We start from the raw sequence: 24,949 nt of genomic DNA on the forward strand, positions 1-24,949 counted from the left end.
ATGACATTAAAATCTCATGGTGGGAATTAGGTAGGAAAGTCTAAAAGGCTCCAGAGGGAGGAGGGGGTGATGATGCAAATCAGGCTGAGAAACACTGGTTCTGCTGTGAGCTTTCATTCCCTGCAGGCCTTGGCAAGCCAAAAGCAAAGCTTCCACCGTGCGCCAAGTTTTTGGGTTGGCAGAAAGACGTGGTCAGATAAGTGCAGGTGCTTCTCAGAACCTCTGCAACATGCTTGAAATGCCGGATAATAAAAGGGCTCTTGCCAGGTCTGCTGATGTCCTCTGGCATGATAGCAAACCTGGAAGTCCACACGAGGTGGGCTGACCTTAGACAAATGAACCCCCAATTTGTTCCGGTTGAACCAATGACCTACACAGCCCAGACCCTTTAACCTAAGCTTAAAAGAAGAGTAAAGGAGCAGTTTTCAGGCATCCTGTCTACCAGAAAAACCCCTTGTCAGCAATTTCACTTCATAAGATGATGCAAAACAAATGACTCTTGCAAATTCCTCTGCTCTCCCGTTTCCCCTCGCCTTCTGCAAAAGGCTTCCTAGACAATCTTAGAGGCAGGTGGTTTAGAACATTGAATATTCATGCTTGGTGGAGTTCAATCTGGCATGGATGAGATCTTGCAATAATTTCCCCCTTCATAGCAAAAACCTATTTGGATTTCTTCAGCAAGAGCAGACATCCAGACTCAGTCTGCAAAGACCCATTAGCATGCACACTCTGCAGTCAAAAGCAACATGGCCAAACAAAAACCTAACAGCAAACAGCAACTCTACAAAAAAGGCATCAGAGCACCCTGATGGCATTTCTGACTTGAAAATATGTCAACTTGGCTCCACTGTGGTGGTGACTTGCTGTTTGGTCAAATCTCATATTAGGTGTTGCTGCTGTATTTTTGGAAGTGATGACCTTTAGAATCAGTTGTCTTTAAGCAAGCAGATTTCCCTCCTCATGGCAAGTGGACCTCAACTAATCAGAGGAAAGTCTGGGGGTTCCTAAATAAGAAGGAATTCTTCCTCAAGGGTGTTGCATAGGACTGGAGCAGGGACTCCATGTGGCAGCACCTGAACTGCACACCACTGTTTGCAGAGGGAAAGCAGGTGGCCAAGAGGCTACTGACATGCACAGCCAAAGACAGAGTGCCCTTCGGCTACCAAGGGGCAGTGCTAATGAGGAGCAGATCGTCCATAGGCAGGCTCAGGGGCTAGAGGTGTCAGGCACCTCAGAAAGCAGATGTAAGAGGTCAAAACAGGGAAGCAGAAAGACCCTAGAAAGAGAAGCTAAACTCTCTGTCTTGCAAAGCCAGCAAATGACTCCCTCCTGAACTCTTGAAGAAGACAGAGGTTTAGCCATCTGAGGTTCTGGGCTTGGTGAAAAGAGAAAAGCAGAGGACACAGCTCAACAAGCAGACTGAAACAGGGAGATTAAGTCCAAGTGTAAAAAGTGGCTCATGAGCACAGAGGGCTCCCAGAGTGCCAGGCTCATGCAATCCCACAGGAGCCTGGGCGCCTCAGCTGGAGGCCTAATGTGCAGGGTCAACCAGTGGAGCCAGCTCGTTCCCGCTCATCCAATTAGTGATCTCAGTCCAGTTAGCTTTAACCATGCAGCCAGAGCAAGAACATCTGGCCGAGGACACCAGATATCCAAAGAAAGCTCGATACCAGATACCCAGAGAAGGCAGGGAGCAGGTGAAACCTGCAAACGCACAGATCTCCATGAAGAAAAGAACAAGGTGGTGATTGTTTTGAAAATAAGAAGAGCTCAAGAAAGAGCCCTCAATAATGGCATGCCTGTCATTCCAGCAGTCAGGAAGCCAAGGCAAGAAGGTTGCAAGTTCTAAAACAGACCTTGTCTCAAAAGAGAGAGAGAGAGAGAGAGAAGAGATCTCAGAAACACTGTGAACTGGAATCCTGCATGGAAATGATTTTTAACTTAGACTTCAATACACAGCTAAAGAGAATTAACACACCTCAAACATAAAAGTCTCAAACCACAGAACTAATCTCTACCCCGTGGTGGGAACTACGGAAGAAAGTGCTTCTATAGTGGCACTGGACGCTCAGCCCCTCAATCCATGAGCACGGCATGGTGTTCTAAGGTGTGCCCTCACCCTCAAAGAGGTCATGGCCACGACCTTCTTGTCCCCTTCCCAGGTACTGGTCAATACCTCCTAAACAGTAAAGGCACAAGAAGAATCTGCTGAGCCTCAGCCAAATACACCTTTTGGAACTTCTCTGCTATTTGAAGAGTACATCCCACAAACATGAATTGCCCATTTTGTACTGCAGTAGAGTTGTTTAAAAATGAAACAACCCACATGCCCAGTTTGAATGTGCTGTTCTTGCTTTCATGTTGCTTTTTTTTTTTTTTTGGTTTCTGTTTTTTTGTTTTGTTTTGTTTCGTTTTGTTTTAGAACAAAGCCTTGCTATGTTCTCAAACTCATGATCCTCCTGCCTCCATCTCCTGAGTGCTGGTATTCCAGGCTGTGCCACCATACCCGGCTTAGTAATGTTGTTTAATACTGTGGGTTTGCCGCATGGTCACCTGCAGAGTTGATGAACTTTCTCCACAAAGGGCCACCTAATAAATGTTTTCAGCTCTATGGGTCGTATGTCCCTTTAGCAACTATTCAACTGTCATTTTAAAGTGAAATCAGGCACAGACAGTGTGTAGAAAAATGGGCATCTCTGTGTTCCAAAGACTTAATTTATAAAAATGAGCAGCCACTGGATATGGGCCACATGCCATCAGGTGCTGACACTTGGACACTTCTGCATTATTCAGAGTTCCAGATTCCCACCTTGTTTACAGGACAGATGTTTCTTAATAGCTTAACTGGGCATTAGTGATTTTTCTTTGTAACCTCTATCCTTCTCCTGGAAGTTGAATCAATACCCAATCAAACTTGAGATTCTGCGATGCAAGATAGATTCCCTAAACGAAATCACCTGCTCTGTACAATTGTGGTATCTGCTCAAAGGGCATAGGCTGGCTTGCAGAGCAAGTCCCCTAAGAATGCCACCATGGGGACATACTGCTTGCTGGAGGTGTGCCACGTGGGCACTCCGGGTGAGAGCTGATTGACTGTTTATGGGAGATTAAGAACAAGACCCTTAGGTCTCCCTCCCCCTCAAAAATCAATGTTTGTTCTTTTTTAAAAAAATGACAGTACTGGTGTTTGAACCCAGGGCCTCACGCTTGCCAGACACGCTATCTACTACTTGAGCCACTCCACCAATCTTGCTCTGTGTTGAGAATTTTCAGATAGGGTCTCACAAAATATTTGCCTGGGATGGCTTCAAACCACGGATCCTCCTGGTTTCTGCCTCCCAAGTAGTTAGGCGTGAGCTACAGGAACCTGGTTCAATGTTTGTTCTTAAGTTTAAAAAAAAAAAAGCCAAGTGTTCTATAGCATGATAGGAGAATATGAAGAATATGGATTATATCCTAGTTATCAGGAAACAGAGCAGAAGAAATACTCCTGTCCCCCTAGTCCGGGAGTTAGTAGGTCTAGGAAGTCTGTCACCTCTGCCAGGCCCTCAAGTCCAGCCTAGGAAACTGTAATAAAATGAGGAGCCACTGAGGTCATCCACTCTGAGGAGCAAAAAGTCACACCATTAGCCCCCATCAGAAATCCAGAAAACAGCACAAGTGGTTTCCCAACTAGATTCAGCAGCTCCCTTCTAGCCAATCACTGTCTTGTCACAAAAAGGGGAAAGACAGCAGATGAGAAGGCCAATATCAAAGCCTAGAGACCAGGTAGGAGTCCTTGTCTGCCAACTAGAAACATAAATCTCTAAGAAGCATCTGAGGTAAGAGACAGTAACAGCCTGCCAAGAAGCCTGTCTAGCACAGATCACCACCAGCCACACGTTGCAAGGCAGTCAATGGCAGCGCTGCGAGAAAGCCAGCTTTTGGTGGCCGGAAAGGACAGAGTTCATCTTAAATAAACATTTCCATAATGGCTGGCCACTAATCTCTGCCATCTAGCAGTCAGCTAGCTCTTTGGGGTATTCACATAACAGCTACTTCCTGTCCAAGTTCAAATGCAACAGCAGACACTAACCTGTACTATGGTCCTCAGACAGCTACTCAAAAAGCCAGGATTAAGGTTTTTCCATCTTAGGAAAGCGTTTCACTTCTTAGTTCTTTTCATTTTTGAAGCCTCTTAAAACTCAGCACTAAATCTTTGGGAGGACAATATATACCAAAAAACCCCACAAAACAATAACAACAGCAACAGAGGACTTGAATGAGCCTGTAAGGAAGCAGATGATAAGCAAACAGGAGCTGACCCCATGACAATGCCATTCCAGGTCCCTGGAAACAACTTGGAAATCCCTGAGAATAAGGATATGCCTACTCAACACAGCAGGAACCCCTGCATCTGCTGCCTCCAACCCCTTCAAAATACATTCTCACTTAAACTGTGACATCAAGGAGGAAAACTGAATTTGGAAGGAAGCAAGTCAAGATGGATGCTCTGCCTCAAGGGGCAGGACTGACAGGAGCCCAGAAGACCCTGGAGACCTACATCTTCACACATCATTGGGCCCCTTCCACAAGAACCCCGTGGGAATTATAAAGCAGCATTCATGTAGTAATGGATTTTTCCATTACTCCTTCATGACCCTATAGCACTAAGTGTTAGATCTGAATCTCTTTATCTACTTCCTAGAGCCTCGGCAACAAATTACCATTAACCTGGTGGCTTCAAGCCAAAGGCATTCATTCTCTCACAGTTCTGGAGGCCAGGAGTCCAAAATCAGGATCTCTGAACACTCTGAGGGAGAAATCCTTCCTCATCCTCTGGTCCTGGTGGCTGCAGGCTCTCAGTCTTCACCCAGGTTTCTTTTCTTATACCTCCCCTGCCTGTCTTTTGGAAGGCCATCTGCCATTGGGTTTAGTGACTTCCCTAAATCCAAGATGATCTTATCTCAAAGTTCTTATCTTTTTTTCCAGTAAGTAAAACAGTGGATTTAAATAAAAAATATAGTGGATGATTAATAGAATCAAGGAAATGACCGTAACTATCTCCTTACATAGTATTCTCTCTCTCTCTCTCTCTCTCTCTCTCTCTCCCCTCCTCTCTCTCTGTGCGTGTGTGTGTGTGTGTGTGTGTGTGTGTGTGTGTTGAGAGATCCTTAATTATTCTCTTGGCAAATTTCCATTACATAATACAGTGTTATTAACTAAGACGCACTTCCCACATAAAGCCACAGTCATAGGTTCTAGGGCCTAGGACTTAAACATATTTGTATTCAACCCACTACAGTCTCAAAGAAACTAGAGGAGAAGAGGAGTTATTTCTTTAGACTAACATGGCCTGTGAATATTCCACGGTGTTAACTCATTGAGAGGTCCTTAATTGAAGAAATAAACTAAAGTGAATATGGTTAATTCCATTGCACCATCAAGTTCCTGAGTTGTATTGTCCAGGGCAAAGGGCCACACATTACACTCTGCTGAACTCGTGAAAGCAACACATGCTTGTAAACTCCAGCACCTTGTCTGCAAGCTTATGATTTCTGTTGAACATCTTGTTTCTAAGCCACCACACTACAGCGAGGAAAAACAAACTTTGCTTAACACTCACATACCAATGTTTCTCTCTCCACCTAAACTCCCCCAAGAAAGTGGTCAGGAAACATGAGCAGAGGACCTAGAGAAAGTCCCAGCCAAGAACTTACAGGAGGAATGGATGCTGGGGAAGCTTTTGCGGCCTTCGGACACCAGATCAGGGTCACCTGTGCAGTGCATTTCTGAGTTCATCACTCCATCTGGAAAGCATCGGTAAAAGAAATCGGGACGAGGTCTACAAAAGACACCATGGACATTTTCAATATAAAATGCTGCCATCACAAATGAGCCCCAAGCTGAGCCCGCCTCCCCACAGACCCAGCCCCTTTCATGAGTTCCCTCTGCCACCAAAGCTGGAGCTCCCCCCATGGAGCCCTCTGAATATGGTGGTTGGTTCTGGAAAGCTCAGGCTCTGGGGTCAGAAAGACCTGAGTTGGAACTCTTGCTTGCCACTTACTAGTTTTGTGACCTTAGAAAGGCCACTCAGCCTCTCCCAGCCTCAATTTCCATATCCATAAAATGGAGAAATTAATATCTAGTCAAAAGTGAGGTCCTGAGCATCAAATAACATGACTTATAAAAGGCATCTAAGCATAGCATCAGTAGTATAAAAAGTACTTCCTGCCTCAGTTTACTGCTCTGCCAATCCAGAGACTGCTTCTAGAATCCAGGACTCCAAGCCTCTCATGTCCCTATGTTCTGAATTTCATGGCCAATTGCCCTTCCTCAAACCATGGGTGTCACTTAACCTCATGGAGAGACTTTGACAGCTCTGCTGCATGATGCAGAGAACTCAGTGACCCCTGCTGGCTTCTCTGCCTAGGGCATGGGTCACAGACCTCTACATTAAGAGGGGTGGCCCTGGCCCTGAAGCCAAGTCTCCCACAGTAAGCACAGCTAATGTTTATCCAGTACTTACTGGATGTGGACACAGCATTAGGCAGCACATGTTCATCAAACCATGCGACTCCTGTGAAAATCCCTGAGGCACTGTCAGGAGCTTAGGAAGGTGAAACTCTTGCCCAAGGTCACACACAACCAGTAAGCGGCAATGGTAAGTTCTGAACACCAGAACTTATAGGCATCAAGTCTTGTGCCTACATGCTTTTCCCCATGCTCAACCTTCTTGCTCAGATGAGGATTCTCAAGTGGAGGGATGACAGTCCATTATTTCACAGCAATTCAACCAGTATTAGCTGAATGCCTACCACAGGTGAGGCTTTGCTAATGCTGCAAACACAGCACCCTTTTTCTTCATACTGGGCCACAGCTGATATACACTGTCACTGGTTCTGCCCACTCTGGGATCTGAGACCTCAATAAGCTATCACAGCTGCTGATGTTATTGAGTTCCCTTGACTCAGTGTTTCTCCAATGTGGCTGTGTACCTACTCAACCAGAATGCCAGAGGAGGAGGTTTGAAAGTCAACATTTTATCAAGGCCCCACAGTAACAGTAAGCACACAGAACTTGCTTACTGTTCTGTAAGCAAACTCCAGACAGCACACTGACCGTAGATACTCCTCAGTGCCGACAGCACAGCACCCTGCTCCAAGTTGATAATCAATAAATTCTAAGGTTATGAAAAAGGATCTAACTTGTTCAAGGCCAAAAGCTAGTCATGGTTCAAGTCAGGTCTTCAATTCAGGTCTTTGGACTTCCAATCTCTACAGAGATCAAGCTCCTACCACAGCAGTCAGAGGAGAAGGAAAGATAAATGCAAAACAGAAATCATTCCTCAGGGACACTAAGAGAAATATGTTATAATCTCAAGTGCCAATCCATATATCTCACCCCAAAGAGAACAAGAAATAAGTAACCTCATTTATATATTAAAGGCCCAACGTGACAAGTAAATGGGTCTGCTAGTCCCTGGAGTGGCTCTAAAAATGCCAGCGATGGGCTTTGGAACACATTTTCTCGCTTTGGATCTCCTGCTCTCTAAAGTACTGAGTTCATAATTCAAAGGAGAAAAGATCTGTGCTGAAGATAGAAAACCTAGGGGGCAACAATTTAGGGGAAAACCAGAAGAGCTCAAATTTGTCCTAGCCAGTGTCCTCTAGCCATACTTCCTATATAGGTGACCTTGATAGTCTGTCATTTGGTTTTTTTGGAACTTACCTTCCCACTATTAATTTAATAGTGTTTGTGCAGACTCCATTCAAAGCAAGAGCCAAGGACACCGCTATAAAACAAAACCAACAGACATAAAAATAACCAGCTGGATCTCCAGACAAAATCATCATCACCATCCCCATCATCACCACCACTATCATTATCACCATCACCATATCATCACCATCACGATCACTGTCACTATCACCATCACCTTTATCACCATCCCCATCAACACCACCATCAATCATCACCATATCATCACCACCATCTTCACAATCACTGTCACCATTACTACCAACACCACCATTATCACCACCATCATCACCATCATGATCACTGTCACCATCCCATCAACACCACCACCACCATTATCACCATCCCCATCATTACCACCATCATCACCATCACCATACCATCACCGTCATCACAATCACTGTCACCATCACCACCACCACCATCATTATCACCATCATCACTATGGCCATCATTATCATCACAATCATCATAAGTATTATCATTATCACCACTATCACCACCATTATCATTACTGTCATTACCCCTACCATCATTCACCACATCACCATCGCCACCATCATTGTTATCACCATCACCACCACCAACATCATTATCATTGCTATAACTATCATCACTACCACCATCACTATTATCACCATCAATATCATTATCACCATCACCATCATCATTATTACATTTACATCATAGTGCTGAACTTATTACTATAGAGATATGAAGCAATACTTTAAAACCAGAAGGAAGCTTTGTTTTTAGAGCAATATATAATTGGACTAGGAATTTGGAGAGTGAGACATAAAATTCCAAGTCTCTGTGACATGAAATTTATCTCTCCTCCTTGACTGAAGTTTTCAACATCATAGAAGATCCCATCTATCATTTTCTGGGCTGGTACGAACAGATTTAATAGTACAGCATATAGAACTTCATTTACTGGTAGCAACAAACATAACATTTTTATTTCCTCCTGAAAACCTTCTCAAACATAATTCTAATCAGAGCAGCTGTGGGAATCCTATTGCAGAATAGGACATCCCCACCAGGGCACTATCTCATTGTTGACCTACCACCTGTCAACAGCTGCCCATTTGTTATCAAACAAATCACTGTTTCCAAGAAAGTGAAGAGTTCAGGTGGTGCTTTTTGCCATCTGAAATTGCAAGAACTTCTGCAATACATTATTTAAAAATATACAGTCTAGGGAGACTTCTCTAAGCTTCTTGGAAAGATTCCACTGGATGAAGTACAGATCATCCAAAGGGTGCCAGTGACAGGAGTCACAGAGCTTTCCCCGCAAACAAAAAAAAAATATTTGCACCTCTCCCCTTGGGTTTATCAGGAGCACACAAAAGGCTCAGTCATTATCATCAATGTGAGGGAAGGTCAAATGCCTTGCATAAGCAATAAAAACCTACTGAAGTCCCATTCCATTGCTTTGTTGAACAATAAAATATGTGAGCTACCATTTCCCATTGGCAAATATTAACTGTTCAATACCAGCTGAGATTTATGTATGAACAGAGCAGTGGAGGAGCAGTTTTCGGGAAAGAGCTGCCTCAAGCAATTTATGGCCATCAAGGAAGACAAATGTGTTGTTCTACAAGCAGAAAGTACTGTGGAATGACCAACAAGATCACCCAGGGCACAGGCCACAGTGGTGGGGACAAAGCCACCGGCTTTTAACAAGTTATAAGAACAGGAGAGAAGTTGAAATGAACACCTTTGTCAAAGCAAACAAATCACTGATGTGGGGATGGGGAAAAACTGACCATATCTGAGTGTGGTGGCCAGAAGGGACGGGCCCCACACAGAGAGCAAAACATGAGTCAACACAATGCTGCCACCAAAACACCAAGCATGAAACCAGGGAGCACACACTGGAATTGAGTGTGAGGGACTGGCACAGATCCACAGATTGCATTCTGTACACACAGACCTTTCTTTCCTAAGATACCAGCTTCCTTCTCTCTCAAAAGTTCAGAACACAATTGAGAGGTCTTTTTTGTACAGGAGAGAAAACTCCCTGGGATATCTTGGCTGTATGCTCTCCCTGAGCCAAGACAATTAACAGACTGAAATGGCCAGGAAATGTCTCTGGTCTTTTCCCTGTTAGGGCTGGCCCAGCAGGTTCCCTGCTGGGTTTGTAGGGCTGGGCTCAATCTTATCCTGGTTACAGTATGGCCATGGCACAGATAAGCTGTCTCAGAATGAGCATCACTAGTTGATCTCCCATCATAAATCATAGTGAACTTTATATGCAGCTGCATCATTCCAGAACACTTTATGCTCCCCAAATTCTGAGCCAGGTGGGCTTATCACAGAACAGAGCAGTTCTTCAAGGCATGTGAAGTAGCTGAGTAGAAAATGTATGGATGTGATCTCACCACATACTGCCCTCAACTTAACTCACTGATCCAAATATCTGAAGGAGACAGAGAAGGATGGGAAGCTAGAGTGACAGTGTTTAGCATGAAAATTATTTCAGTATCCTGTAAGTAAACAGAACTGATTAATATTGTCATCTAAATGACACAACCCTGCAAGGACCTCTCATGACACCAGAGAGAAATCTGTGCTTAGATCAGATAGTCGACGGACTGGACAAGCTGGGAAATGCACAGCCCCAATCAGGAGTCTTTGGTGATTAACACTAGCCCAGCAGGTCTGACTCACAGGCTGCTATTACAGCATCCCACAACACTGTGAGTTTGACAGAAGAATCAAAAAGACAAACCAGACCATGTTGGATAAAGAAATTAAAATCAATGCATCCTGCAGGTTGGTTTGCAAGGAGCTCATACTGACGGCACTACTGGTTAGAAGCATATCCAAGGATTGGGAGGTTTTGTTATTGCAGGAAATTCAGTACTACAGAACCATAACAGGGTTCTCCACTATACAGACCTGGCTGTGCTGCAACCTGCCACCTACCTGTCACTCATCTCTTCCAGCACCAGGTACACAGACATAGTCAGCATCTGGGTCCCAATTAAGAGCCAGGGTTAAAGTCTGCTGAAGACACTTGAGTAAAGGAGGAACCCAAGAACTAACTGCCCCCCCACCAAGAAAAACCCCAAATGCCAGACTTTAGAAAATACCTAATTTTCATTCCTTGGTGTTTAAAGATCATTCTTCCCAGTCCCTACTTTCAAGCCTTCTTAAAAGCAGAGACTATTTAAAAACCCTATGCACAATGGGCGCTCTTGATCATTTTTATAGGGCAGTGGTCATTTATTTAGGCAAACAGAATATCTAGTAATTCCACCTTCTCAGTTAACATATAGGAGTCAGAGTATAGTGTCCAATTTTGAAACACCATTCTAAGAGAAACTTAGCTGAGAATGAAAACATCTAGAGAGGGTACTAGAAGCTAAATATGGCCATCACAATAGATCAGCTCCAAAAGCTGGCGGTAAATTATAACCACACCACAGTAGACAGTTCTTACTCATTGTCATTTATTTTGGGCCTTTGTGCCAAGGGAGCAACTGGAATAAAGAGTGAAGTAAAGGGATTTCTAGGACAACTAAGAGGGCTCCCAAAAGGATGTGTTAGGAACCACAGTGATATTTGTCCAAACACTATCTAGCTACTTGAGTCAAGTGTCAGAGGGCACCGATGTCCTTCTCAGAGACACTGACCTCTTTGCCATCAGCTAAAGAGGTCAAGGTCATATGACTAAACTCCCAACACACAGGTGAACAGCATGGGCATACACCCAACCTGAAGGAGGGCAACCTTGGCCTATCCAGAGACTCATGACTTTGTATCTGGCCTAGAGGAATGAGTTGGATCAGAGTCTCCCTCTAGAGAGTCTAGACCAAGAAACACAAAACCTCCTACAAACTCAAGGTAGAGGGCAACAGAAATGAAGTCCAGGCACAAGAGTGAGCAAGGAGGGGAAGGAGAAGAGGGAAGGCATATTTCAGACAGAGTTGCTCATGAGACGAGGTCAGGGGTTCTCCCCTCTGATGCCCCATTTCTTCTCTGCAGTCCCTTTAAGGCACTTCTGTACTTTCCCCATCTCTTCTTAGAGCTGTGAGATTGCTTATTTTAGCCCTGCAGTTAAACCCCTAATTTATTTGAGCTCATTTGAAAGGGATACTGTTATGCTATTCTTTTCAACTAGACAGGACCTAACTAAAGTCTAGTTATATAAAACCAGCCCCTTGACTATTCTACAGATTTAGGCCTCACACTCACTCCCTCACCAAGAAAAGGGAGGGCTGTATTTTGCTACATTTTCATTTCCCCAAAACCTACTAATTAACAAACACATTCTTCAGTGAGGAATCTCATTTTTCCAAATTTGCTGACTTATTGGATGGCAAGTACATACAACGTACCAAACACAGATTTGGGGGTGAGGATTTGGATAACATTTATGTGATGTGAGGTATCAAAACAAATCAACCTAATTCAGTTCTCCTCAGGATCAAAGAACTGAAGATGTAGCTACAGGTTAATTTACTGTGTTTGCTGAACAAGTCAAATAGTATTAGCTATCTCTCAAACCTGTCATTCACTCAGCATTTGATTAATATGCAGAATAGAAAAACATTCAATCGCAAAATGTCAACTCTTGTCACATGCAGACATGGCTCAGGCTGGGGAGGATTTATAATGATAGTACTATAGTCAATGACAAAGGTTGGAGCACTCTTCACATTATAACAGGGACTTAACTGCCAAAGTGTCCCCAAATAGAAGGTGAGATGGGGCTTACTATTTTATTTTGCACCTACTTTTGCCCATTTTTGTCTCAAGCCAATGATGATTTCTGAATTTCCCATGATGTGGGCCTATTAGTCACAAATGGGAGATTGAACAGTCAGTGATGACAATTTCAGATTTGCTTTGCCGACCCAAGAGCTTCCCTATTCTGCCTCCTTAACTGAGTGGCCCGGATTTCTGATACGATGTCACACGTCAGCATTCAGCACCAAGGACAGCTGCCAGCACACCCTCTGAAAATCCCTTACTTACAAACTGGCCTTGGAATTGATCTTGTCTTATTTCTCTTGAACTGAATTTGACCAAAAGGGTAATCAATCTGGGTGCAACTGAGATTTTTTTTAAATGTTATTGTTTAATTAATTTCATTCCCATCCCCTAAAGTAGGAACTGTGAATACTCTACCTAAGAAGGCTTCCTTAATTTCAGTCTTGTCTGTTCGTCGGATAATTTTCACCACACAAATAACAGCCAAGGGTGTGAGGAAAGAAATTGCCTGGAAGAAATAACAAACAATCTCTTATGAGGACATCAGTTTGCTCTCAGAACGGCTGATTGATGATTAGACACTGTTAGCTTATTTCAACTCTCTAACAGAATGGTCTTACTGAACTCCTCACCTCAAAATAAGAAGGGGGATTTATCTATACTTACATACAGAATACACACACTTGGAAAACCAAAGGTCTGATTATAGGCTATAATTGATTTATAATTGCTTGGAGCCATATTTAAAGTGGTGGCCTTTTAAACAGAAAAGAATAGTCTGTAATTATAATGGATCATTGTTGCTAGTAACACCCCTCATGTTTTCCTCTTTGGAGGGCTGTCAGCTTCCCATTCCCATTTCTCTGGCAACATGAGAATGTGAACTTGCTTAGAGTCAATCAGTTCAATCCCTTTGTGGGTTTTTATTTTGTTGAATATCCATTTCTTTAGTAGATTAGAGATTATCCCTTTTGTATAAAGTCCTCCATCTTCCTTTCCTTCATGCCCCTTCCTCCACACACATGCTCAACACACACTTAATGAACTAAGCTGGTAGCATCGAGATGCAACCAGGACTCTTTGAAAGCCTACTATGAGGCAGTATCTGTTCTGGTTACCATGACGTTCAGAGTCTCTTAAATGCTTATGATAGCTCTGTGGCCATCTTCTCTGGGTTTGAGGACTAAGTGAGGCCTGGAGCAAGGCCAGGATTTGGAGGCCAAGTTTTCTGCCCATATAGAGCCTTTAATCCAGCTTTCCATAATTAGTATGTTGTTTTTAACATACCAACAGCCAAGGAAAACTTTTTTGTTAACTCCTTATAACTACCTTTTCAGAAGAACAATACCAGAGGGGACTGACCATGATCACATAAATCCATGACATGACTAGCCTAGAAGTCAGTTGTGGGAGGGGTGGGGATGTGATAACTGTGGACCAACACTGTTCATACTTTGGAAATTTTCATCTGTACTGTGGTGAGATGTCACTTTTTGGAGACTTCCTGATGGGACAAAGTCATGGATGAGAAATGTTTTATATAAATGTAGATTTCATCCAAAATAACATGATCTTTCAAAATATTTTGAGATGCTCTATACACTACAACCACACTAACTGAGCTCAAATCACTTTAGGGACTCCGCTTTCATACCTGTCTTCAGAGTCTGTATATGAGGCACCAAAAAGCCCTTCTCCACTTGCCAGTGTTTTTGTGATCACAAGTGGTGTAATCAGTTTGATGGTCTCCCTATCAGCCTTGACTCTGAATGACATGGGCTGTTTGAAGGTCAAATAAGCAAGTCTTGTACACAGTGACAAGTGAAGCATGTGACACAAGTGGGGAACATGGATGCCTGAGGGAGAGACTCAGAGCAGGAGTAGAGAAGGCCAGGAAACTCCTGGGGACTGCTCAGAAGGAGCTTGTGAGTCAGTTCTAGCAACTCTGTGAAGGTTCCACACTTTCCTGGGCGACTCACACCTGAACAACTGCATGGCATGTTAACATGCTGAGTCCCTCAAATATATGTGTATGACAGGGCGAGGGATTGCAATTTTAGCAAGCATCTCAAATGGTCTTAATGCTGAGGACCAAATTGTGAATGGCCCTGTATTGACCCCATCACCAAGTAAAGCCTTAGAAAGGAGAACAACAGAGAACAGGAGAAAATCTTACAAAACAATGCATGCTGGCATATTCTGTTTATTTCTAGACAGAAGTAAAATCCCTGATTAACTATGAATAGGAAAGACTAGGCTATCAAAGGCATCTCAGAGTAGGAAGGCCAGGCCCAAAATGGAGATGGGACACCAGGTGTAGGAGCTGGAGAAGTCATTAGAGTCACCCAGCAACTCCCAGCTGGGGGCTTGATGGCCACAGGGCTCACCTTTAACATTGGTCCCTACCTCAATTTGCCTGTTACTGTGTACACACACTCACATACACACACACACACACACACACACACACACACACACAAAGAGAGAGAGAGAGAGAGTGAGAGAGCTTAATGTAATGGACTTTTCAATGTCCTAGATAGATAGATGCCTTTTAGAATGTTTTCTAGGACTATCAATCAATTGCTTCCTGAGTAAATACTGAGCAACCAGGAAGGCCCAAGTTTCCCCACCTCAAGAGTTCCTCTAGCAAGGACCTACAGACTTCAGCCAGAGTGTGCAGCTCCACCCAGAGCCTTCAACAGAAGCATCTGTGTGCAGCTGTCAACACTCTCTCCTCTTCTCCTGGCAACACTTGGACCCTACTCTCCTTTCTTCTTTCTAGACACACATCTACCACATCCTTGGGCAGCACAATACCTGAATCAGGACCCAAAGAGACACATTTACATTTACTTTCTACCCCAGCTTAGATCCATACTTACAACTAAGAGTTGGTATCAAGAGGTGAGCCCCAAAAAGCCAACACGTTACTAAAACTACTTGCTCCTGGCCCAAGAGAGCTGTGGAAAGAGTAAAAGTGAAATAAAGAGAACCAGGACCTCCTCAGCCTCAGCAAACCAGGGGAGTCACAACCTGTGCACACCTTCCCCACATAGGCAAACAGGGAGATTCACACATGCACATACCAACTCACCATCAACTAACCAGGAGGAATTACACCTGTGCACAACCTCCCACTCTCAATAAAGCAGAGAAAATCACATCCATTCACACCCCCTCACACTCTCACTAGGACTGAAGAAGCTACTGTCCTATTGGCCACACCCATAGGGCAGAGGAAGACAGACAGGCACATGGAGGTGGGGAGGGGTTTCTTCTCCCTTTCCCTGAGATTATTTCTTCTGTTCATGTTGCTATGGCTACAAACAGTTTGAAATTTCTAGGATCAGCCCAGAATAGGAAGATAGTGAATGGTTAGTGCTTATCAAATGGGACCTGAGAGAGAACAGCGGGTCTCCCAAACACTTCTGCAGGGTGTAGGAACATAGTAATCCCTTGGTAGTCTTGGCTTTGCTCACCTGTAATGAGTGGTGCCAGTTGCTGAATGAACATCCCTAGGTTCAGATGACAAAGGCTAGCATGGAGTGAGTTCTTACTAAGGACCATGGTCTATTCTAGGCACTTCATACAAATTAACTCCATCAGTATCTCAAGCAACTGTATGGAATATGCTCCTGTTTAATGGATAGAACCCTAAGGCACAGAGAAGTTAAGCAACTTGCTGAAAGTCCGAAGTTAATAAGTACTAAGGTGGGGTTTCATTTCCAGGCTGTTTAAAAGAAGCTCTGTACTTTTGACCACAGTGTTACAGCAGTTTTCACCCTAGAAAGTAAGAACAATTAAATAAAACACAATAAGTAATTTTTCCATATATGGATAGCCAATGAATTGTGGATGACTGAGTAGTGAGTAGCTTCAAGTGCAGGAAGGACTGTCATGGAGGAACCCCTAATCTTCTCACTACTCTCTTGGAGAAACATAGTACGTATTGTACAGACAGCTGATCCAAAGTTCAGATAACTAGGTGAACATATGAAGGACCACAGCTAGCAGGACCAGGATCCCAGACTGGGCTGTCAGGTCTTAGATTGGAGCCAATCTCAGTAAACTACACCCAACAGCTTCATCTTACAAATGGGGAAACTGAGGCTGGAATAGCTTATGTGGTAAACAACATTCTGTAAAAGACCGATTTACTACATGATCCACATATAATGAGATGCTAATCTAAATCATTAAGCGGGACCTAGTACATGGCTTATTCCACAGGCTAGTAAGCTGAGCTCTGTAGAAGAAACTGTATGGCACATACTCAGAAGAAGGAAAAGTGGGTTCAGGCTCCAGCGCTGACACTTATCTGCTCCACTTGTCCTTGAGCAAGCCACTTAGCCTTTTTACTTTAATTCTCAGTTTCCTCATCTATGAAATGGATAGAATCACATTCACAGCAAAATAGTATCGCTAAGATTCAATTCACTAACAGAATATCAAATGCTTATTATGGAATACTCCATAAGTAAAGTGCCATAGGTCTGTCACCAATATGATACCCTCCACACCCTGGGAGGGACATGATGATAAAGCCATGTTTTACATGAGGCAGTCTCCAAAACGGTGGGTGATTTTCTGAAATTTCAAAGTTAAGAAGTGGAGGAGCTGGGAGATGCTCTTTGGCAGCTTCTCTGGAAGCTACACCACTGCCTACCATCAGAGCCCAACAAAGGGCTGGCATCCAGCAAATACCAACTGTTGACTACTATTTCATCATAACCCAGAAAAGAATGTTAACAAATATACAAACTATCCCATAGGGAACCAGGATCTGTCCCAGGCACCTGGGATCAAAGCATATTCATCCCAAGTCTAACTGTGCCCTTAGATGTGAATAAGCACCTTGGAGCGCAGGAGGAGGTTGGGGACAGGAAAGAGCACAATTTTCTAGGCACCTTGCCCTTACCTAAATGACCAGTGTCTCCAACTAAGTCCCTAACTCATATATCCACCTGATACCAACATAGGAAGTACCCTCAGTTCCCCCGCCTCTGCTCTACCCAGAAAGTGGGTCAGCCCCCATGCTGCTGCAGGTGCTGTGCTGCCTAGGATGCTTCTGGGAAGTGACAAAACTCAGAGCAGCATGTCTGAAGGGGAAGGATATAAGGGTACCAAGGGCCTTTAGTGATTGGAAAAGATCAAAACCAGAGCAGCCCCAATGTCAGGATGTTAGCCAGAGAAGAGCCATCACTGAGATGCACTCACATAGGACAGGATAAAGGGACAAAGATCCTGCCTTTCAGGCACCTGACAGAAAGGTGTGCTGTAAAGTGATCATAAAGACAACTTCAGGACATGCAGACACCTGGAAAAGGCCCTTCTGTGAGTAAACCATTACATCCCATCACAAAGGAAGAGCTGTTGAAGACTTTTTAAAAGAGACTGCCCATTAAGCTGTCGATCACAAGCCAGTTTTGTTTCTTCCCCAAAGAGCTGACTTTATTTCTGTCTTCCTTAGAAGCATCCTATTCTAGAACAGCACAGTGGTGGGAAGATTGTAAGAGATAAAATCTGGCATATTGTGGCCAAAGCCAAAAGAGACAAAGCAAAAGGTAGGTCTTGGGTGGATGTCCCCTTTAAAACTAAGGAAAGAAATTTCTGAACACTTATCATGCTTCAGTTCACTACTTGATTCTAATCTGTTCTCGAAAGGTTTGTCAGTAATGCAGGACTGTCTGACCTGCATTGGTGTCTGCGCCCCCACCAGACTATTCTTATTGAACTTTGCACCCTCATTACCTGCACTGTGTGTGGTTCACAGCAAGTGCTTCCTAACTGTCTGTGGAATTGAGTAATAACCAACCCAAAGCTGTCTACAACCTGGTTCACCTCTGTTTCCTTCCCCTTTTCACTCCACAGGTTCTTTTTTTTTTTCATTTTTCTTTTATTATTCATATGTGCATACAAGGCTTGGGTCATTTCTCCCACCTGCCCCCACCCCCTCCCTTACCACCCACTCCGCCTCCTCCCTCTCCCCCCCCAATACCCAGCAGAAACTATTTTGCCCTTATTTCTAATTTTGTTGTAGAGAGAGTATAAGCAATAATAGGAAGGAACAAGGGATTTTGCTGGTTGAGATAAGGATAGCTATACAGGGCATTGACTCACATTGATTTCCTCCACAGGTTCTTGAAACAAACTCCTGTTTGCTGGGCCCACATGGCCTCTTCTCTCCCATGCCTGTGTCTTTGCATAGTTGCTCTTCTATATGTAACATGCTATCACTGCCTCACCCAAGTCCTCAAGGAAACATTACAGCAGATTGGCTCCAATGAAAGACTGTGTCCTGGAAGCCAGTGCTCTAGTCCTGGTCCAGTCACTTGACAGATGTGGACAAGACACTAGACAAGTTATATGCTTTCATCCTGAAATTATGGGGTCAAGAAAAGTGTGACCTCAGTGGATTTGGGAAATATTAACTGAGATGCTGCCTGTCATGTGATAAATACAGTCCCTACCCTCAAGAAATGTTGTCTTTCATGGTAGCTTATACGATGACTGTAATTAATATGATGGTGGTGATGGTCATGGTCATGAGATGATGGCAGTGGTGATGACAGTGATGAAGATGGTAGGAATGACGGTGATGGTGGCAGTGGTAAAGGTCATGGCAGTAATAATACTGGTGGTGATTACAGTGATGGTCATGATGGTGATGGTGGTAATTTTGGTGATGATGGTGATGGTGGTGATGGTGATGGTTGTGATGATGGAGATAATGAAGTCCCCTGGAAGTTTACCCAAGTCTCCTCTTTGTCTTGTCCCCAGGATCTTACAGAGTCCTTAAGAATGGACCTCATACCTGACTGGACTTCTCATCCTCTATAGCATCTGTGGCTTTCCTCACCTACAGCAGACTCCCTTGGATATTCTCCAAACAAGCAAAGAGATGACTACATCAACAAAGAGTATTCTAAAAAGCAACAACCAAAGTCAATGGAATTGTCCTACATCAAAAAAGTAGGTGTCTTAAATATGCTCTGATAAATCCCATGCTCAGCAAGGAACCGTGACCTCTTTAGAAGAGAGAGCAGATTTCCATAAAGCTGACTAACTTCTTGGGAATACCCAGGAAATGTTACATCAAGATTCAGTGCATCTGAACAGAATTCTCAGCCTATCTCTCTGGTCAGCAGAAACACTGCATCATCAGGGGAAAGGCTGCTGGAATTACACAACCCTACCACACCTGGCTTTCATGTTCACAGACCCACCACTTGAGCTGAAGAAGTGGCAGAGAAAGGGGGAGTTAGGGAGCTTCCTGATATGTTATTATCATTGATTCTGCACTTAACCACACTTAACTCAATCACTAACCAGTATTCTGTTAGTTTTCTTGATACATCTGACCAACTGGTTCCTCACACACACACACACACACACGCACATGCACACACGTGCCCACATACCCCTATGACTCTAGAGGCACTAACTGCCCAATAAAGAAACATCTGGGTCAACAACAGCTGCCTTTAAAAACACATCATGGTGAGAAAGTTAGAAAACATTCCAACCCAAAGTAAAGAGGTCCAGGATTTCATTTATGTGTGAAGTAATGAAATGTGAGTTTTCAAGGGAAATCAAGTTATTATAAATATCAGTGAAAATATATGCTCCACTTAACATTCTTCTACAAACACTGGAAGGAGTTAGAGGATCAAAAGCTGACAAATGATACCTTATATTAAACTTTTAATAAAATCCAGGAGAACAAATCTAATTTGTAGAATGACAAAGTATTTTCCATCTTCGTATTGCAGGTATTATAAATGTATTCACTGATTTCCTTGTGTTGTTATGGAGCTAAACTAAATCTTGTGACCAAATATGCATGAAATTCATCAATTACTATTAACAAAGTAAAAGGCTGACTTTCTTTCACTAGAAGATTAAAGATTATAAATCAGTGTGTGAGGCTGAACACCCTTCTATTCTCTGAGAATGGAAGCAATGAATAGCTTCTCTGCTGCCTCATTCCTACCTCTGCCAACATGCAAATTGCCCATCCTATTTGTGTGTATAGCCAGAGTATTTGTGGCATTTGTACCTAGTCTTCAAAATAATCTATTGTTCAATAATCTAGGCCACAGCCACAGATTTCTCATAGTATCTCCAATAAACATCCATCTCCAAATTATGTTTTACAGCATATGAGATGTAAAATCTTATGAAGAATAAGAACAAATGATAAACAGATGCCCCCCATTAAAGCTATAAATGCATGAGACACACACTGATTCTTACACTTCTAGGATTTATAGGAATTTAAATTAGAACAGAAATAGAAAAAATTCACTGTAATACTTGGGTACTGGTTCTGTCCTACCCCCACCTACCCTTGATATATTCAATTTACTTAGATTTACATAAATCTAGGTTCTTTTCCAGCAGAAAAGTAATTATTAAAAGTAATTGTGAAAATATCTTAGTGTCCATGGTATTTTGGACTCTGCAGATACAAAGATCTTTTCAATCATCATTAGTTAATAAGGCTTCCTTCATAAAACCAGAGGGATTTCTTTCAAAAATGCAGAAATAGTCTTCATGTGCTCTGTGAAAATTCCGGGCTAGTCACCTCACTTCACAGAGGCACAGGCACAATGGCAGACCAACAGAATCAACCTTTAAGCCATAAGGCTAGCCAACCAAAAGTTCCATTATTGCTCCATAGTGGGAAGAACTTAAAGGAGAGGTTCAATGGCAAGTCTCCAGGGGTTAATTAACATCAGCAAGGAGTTTTGAACACTCTGCTCCCAACCTACAGAGGAGCTTCGTGGCAGAAAACAGAGCTCTAAGCTGGCTATTTGAATGTGGCCCCACTGCTCACTAGTTGTGTGATTTAAGAAAAGTTCCCTCATCTCTCTGGACTGCAGTTCTGAACCTGTAACATGTGGATAATAATGACACGTTGGAACCAAGTGAGGCAATCCTTCCTTACACTCTCAGCAAAAAGCCTGGCATCAGGAAGTGAGGAGTAAAATTCTGCAACTTCCATACAGCAGAAGGTGGAGGTAAAAGCAATCCTGATACACCCATCAGCTATTTAAGTGTTTGCCCATTTATTCCAGAAGGAGAGAGACACAAGACACTATCCAAAGGTTAAACCACAGGGCGATCTCATCAGTGGTCAACAACTGACTACTTCGAACCAGAAAAAGGGTTAATGAAGCTATCTGTGGTGCCTGGGTTTAGCAAAATTGAGGCTTATCCTGAAAGGAGAGGGGACAAGAAATTATTGCCACTGGCTTCTAGTCTTTCTCTACTGTCAATATTTGGAAATAACTCAGTATCGTCCAAGTGAGTCCCTTCTCTTTCCAAGGTGTTGGGCAATTACAATTTCTCACGTGACCAAACAGTGGCCATGATAATCTGGATATGAGTGATAATTTAATGGGCTGCTCTCCTTATTTTTACTCCAAGCTGATTGCTTTCTTCAGCAGGAGTTAGAAAAGCAAAATGAAAGCCTGTTTGGTTCATACTTGGGAGAAAGGTCAAATCAGCCATGAAATCATGGTACTTACAAACATGAGACGGGTAGGTATGTTGTCTGATTGCACCAAAGGATTTTTATAGAGCCAGATCTCTTCCGGCTGGATGACTCTCTGGAATGGATCCAAAAACTCTGTAAAACTGAAATAAAACAAAGAAAAGTAGATGAAAGCTAAGCATTCTGCTGGTGCAGGCAGACCCAAGGAGGCCACTCTTATTCACCCTTGGGGAGAGCATCAGCCTTCTGGGGAAGAGGAGGAGTAGGTCGCTCCTATTGATGCTTCTCCACCCATTATAACCAGAGAAAGACAAAGAATCAGAGACTCAGACTCTTCTCTCATCCCTTGCCATCAAGGATCAACTCTCTGGGTAAGGAGATGGCTTTGAGGCTGCCCTAAAGAGTCTTTAAGAACCATCTCTAAAGTGAATGAGGGCTGGCGTGTAATATAGTAGCTCAGAAGGGAGCAAAGCCAGGCCAGCAGCACAGTCTCTGGTAAGGAAATGAGGTTGAGTTGGAAAAAATGCCAAAAGTGAGGAAACAAATGTCTCCACTGGAGCACCAATTGTCCTGTTCTATCTCATGTTACCCAGATGGTGCCATGCTGCAGCCACAACCTCCAATAGGGGGCAGAGTAAAAGAATGAAAAGATGGAAGCTTGGAGCAGGAAGGACTGTCAAGAAGAGGAAACAAAGGGAAAGAGAAAAGGAAACAGGGTGTATTCTAAGTCTGCTGATATAAGAGCTTTAAGCAATTTTCTTCCTCATCTCTTCATCTGCTGGGAACCCACTCTCATGTCATGAGAATCCACACCACTGAGCCACTTGTGTTGGATCTGCCCTGGTTGGGCAATGAAAAGCAGTCTCTACCAAGGGAGAAACTGTAAGGAGAGGGGCAGAGACTGCATAAGCTTGCTTTGTTGGAGTTCAGCCATCAGCATCCTCTAGGCCAATCTCTACCTGGTGACCTTGACTTCAGACACAACTAGAGGGAAATTCAGGACCAAGAAACTCCAAGTCTTGAGTGCCAGACCAAGGAATTTTGATTTTGAGCCAATGACATATTCTATAAATGGCATGGGGAATCCAAGCAAAAGTGCTAGCCATGGCAGTGGAGAGGATGGAACACAGCAGAGGAGGAAAGGCAAGGGATGCCTGCAGTGTGGCCAAGAGAAGGGCACATGGAAGGACATGCAGGTGAAAGATGATTGTGGCTAGAGTGGATAGGCTATTCTAGTGCTTCCAGGAAAAGGGGTACCATGAACCAAGATGAGGAACACATGGGTACTGGGCAGAGAGGAGGAAGCCAGTTATCTTTTCCTTTAGGAATTAACTAGGGTGGCCAACAGTCCTGGTTTTCCCCACAGCCTTTAGCACAGAAAGTATTGGGTACTAGGAAAGTCCTCAGTTTTAAGCAAATGGGGTCAGGGAGTTATCATGAAGATAGCCTGGGCCCCGGCCAGGATGAGGTATCTCACAGCCTTGGTTTCTGTCCTAGTCTTGATATGTTGTGCGATCATGATTCATCTTCAGCTTAACCACACTGTGAGGGTGTAGAGGGCAGGGCTACTCAGGGTTGTAGCTCAGCTCACTATGACAGCTGGGCCATTGTAGGAATTCAGGCATTGCTGAACTTAACTTCTCCTTGGGACTCTGGACAGCTTCTCAGTAATATTATCAACTTGATCAATCTCACACTCAATTCTATTGTGTATTTAAAAGAAGCTTAAAATTCATCCTGTCTTTCCCTGTACACGTCTTGCTTTCCTCTTTCCTTTTCCCCTTCTCTGTGTCCTCTCCTCTAACTGTGAGGTTCCAAGCCCTAAAAATCTGTGTATTTCTGTAATTTCAAGAATAAAGAGGTAGTGAGATGGTTCTGCTCACCACTGTGCTCCCAGCAACTCATCCTGGCACATGGGAGTCACTTGCTAAATATCTGCCTGGAGACCAAATGAACCCATGCAGTGCACCATCACAGAGCCCAGCCAGGTCCTCCCCACCCTGAGCCTGGACCATGTCAATTGCAGAGTCTGATCCCAAGCACACCGAGAGCCCTGAATCCTTACACAGGAACTTCTGCTACTGGCCTTCCGTGCTTCCTGCAGAGAGAAGCATGGGAGTACGCACCCTGCCTGGGCATCAGGAAGCTGCTCTCCACCCCAGCCCTGTGCTGCGAGTGGTGCACTTCTCCTCCTGGGGCCTCCGTGTTCTCACCTGCGCAGAGGAAGCCTAACTAAATCAGAGGCCTCCAATGGCGATGGGTCAGACCCTTCTGGAGAACACCCCACCCCAGGCTTACAGACATTATGGACAGGGCTGAGGATGCAGATTTTAAAACACTCCCATGATGGGCCCTGAATCACCAGCACAAATTAAATGATCCCTATGGGTCCCTCTCCCTTGTCTCCAAAGAGAGGAGGCTCAGTGACTTAACTCTCCTCATTGATAGCTCTTCCAGCCTCTGCAGGACAGTCCCTGGAATGAGGCCTATCATGGTTCTAATCCCAGCTCTGGGTGTGGGGTCCTTCCCTTAATACTTCTGAACCTCAGCTTCCTCATCTGTAAAATGGGCACATTTTACAGAGTTAAATAGAAAATTAAATGAAAGAATACAGGCGAGATGCCTAACAGAACACGAATAGAATTTACTATTTTATCACCAGCATAATATTCCTTTAGCCTACAGATGAATATTTTCACTAGACATTTTTAAGGATTTTGTTTGACTTTGTGACAGCCTATTACCTTCTTCCAAGAGCTCTTGAAACATTTTAATGACATACAACAAATTTTGTTTGAAAAATGTTTTTAAGATCATGTAGTCTACTTGTGATAATGAAAGTTTCAGGAATACTTCAGTTATGTTGTCTACATAGTAAAGCACCCCAAAGCATTTTATTTCACTTGTAAGTTTGTAGATCAAGTAACTGAGAGGAGCTGGGCTAAGCAGTTCTTAGAATCTTTCATGTGGTCACAGCACATGGCATTG

General features: G+C 43.6%; 1 protein-coding gene across 3 annotated transcripts in view; it reads right to left on the reverse strand.

Moving 5' to 3' along the window:
• Plpp4 (phospholipid phosphatase 4) overlaps window positions 1–24,949 on the reverse strand; it is a 129,271-nt gene that overhangs the window by 57,120 nt on the left and 47,202 nt on the right. For all 3 annotated transcript variants that reach the window (XM_074078194.1, XM_074078193.1, XM_074078195.1), the window contains exons 2-5: window positions 21,996–22,104; window positions 12,880–12,970; window positions 7,711–7,774; window positions 5,700–5,824 (exon numbers count right to left, since the gene is read on the reverse strand). In XM_074078194.1, coding sequence (XP_073934295.1) covers window positions 5,700–5,824; window positions 7,711–7,774; window positions 12,880–12,970; window positions 21,996–22,104 — 389 coding nt within the window. The remainder of the gene's footprint in view (window positions 1–5,699; window positions 5,825–7,710; window positions 7,775–12,879; window positions 12,971–21,995; window positions 22,105–24,949) is intronic.

The sequence above is a fragment of the Castor canadensis genome, chromosome 7 (assembly GCF_047511655.1).
Source record: "Castor canadensis chromosome 7, mCasCan1.hap1v2, whole genome shotgun sequence".
In the NCBI taxonomy this organism is placed as follows: Eukaryota; Metazoa; Chordata; class Mammalia; order Rodentia; family Castoridae; genus Castor; species Castor canadensis.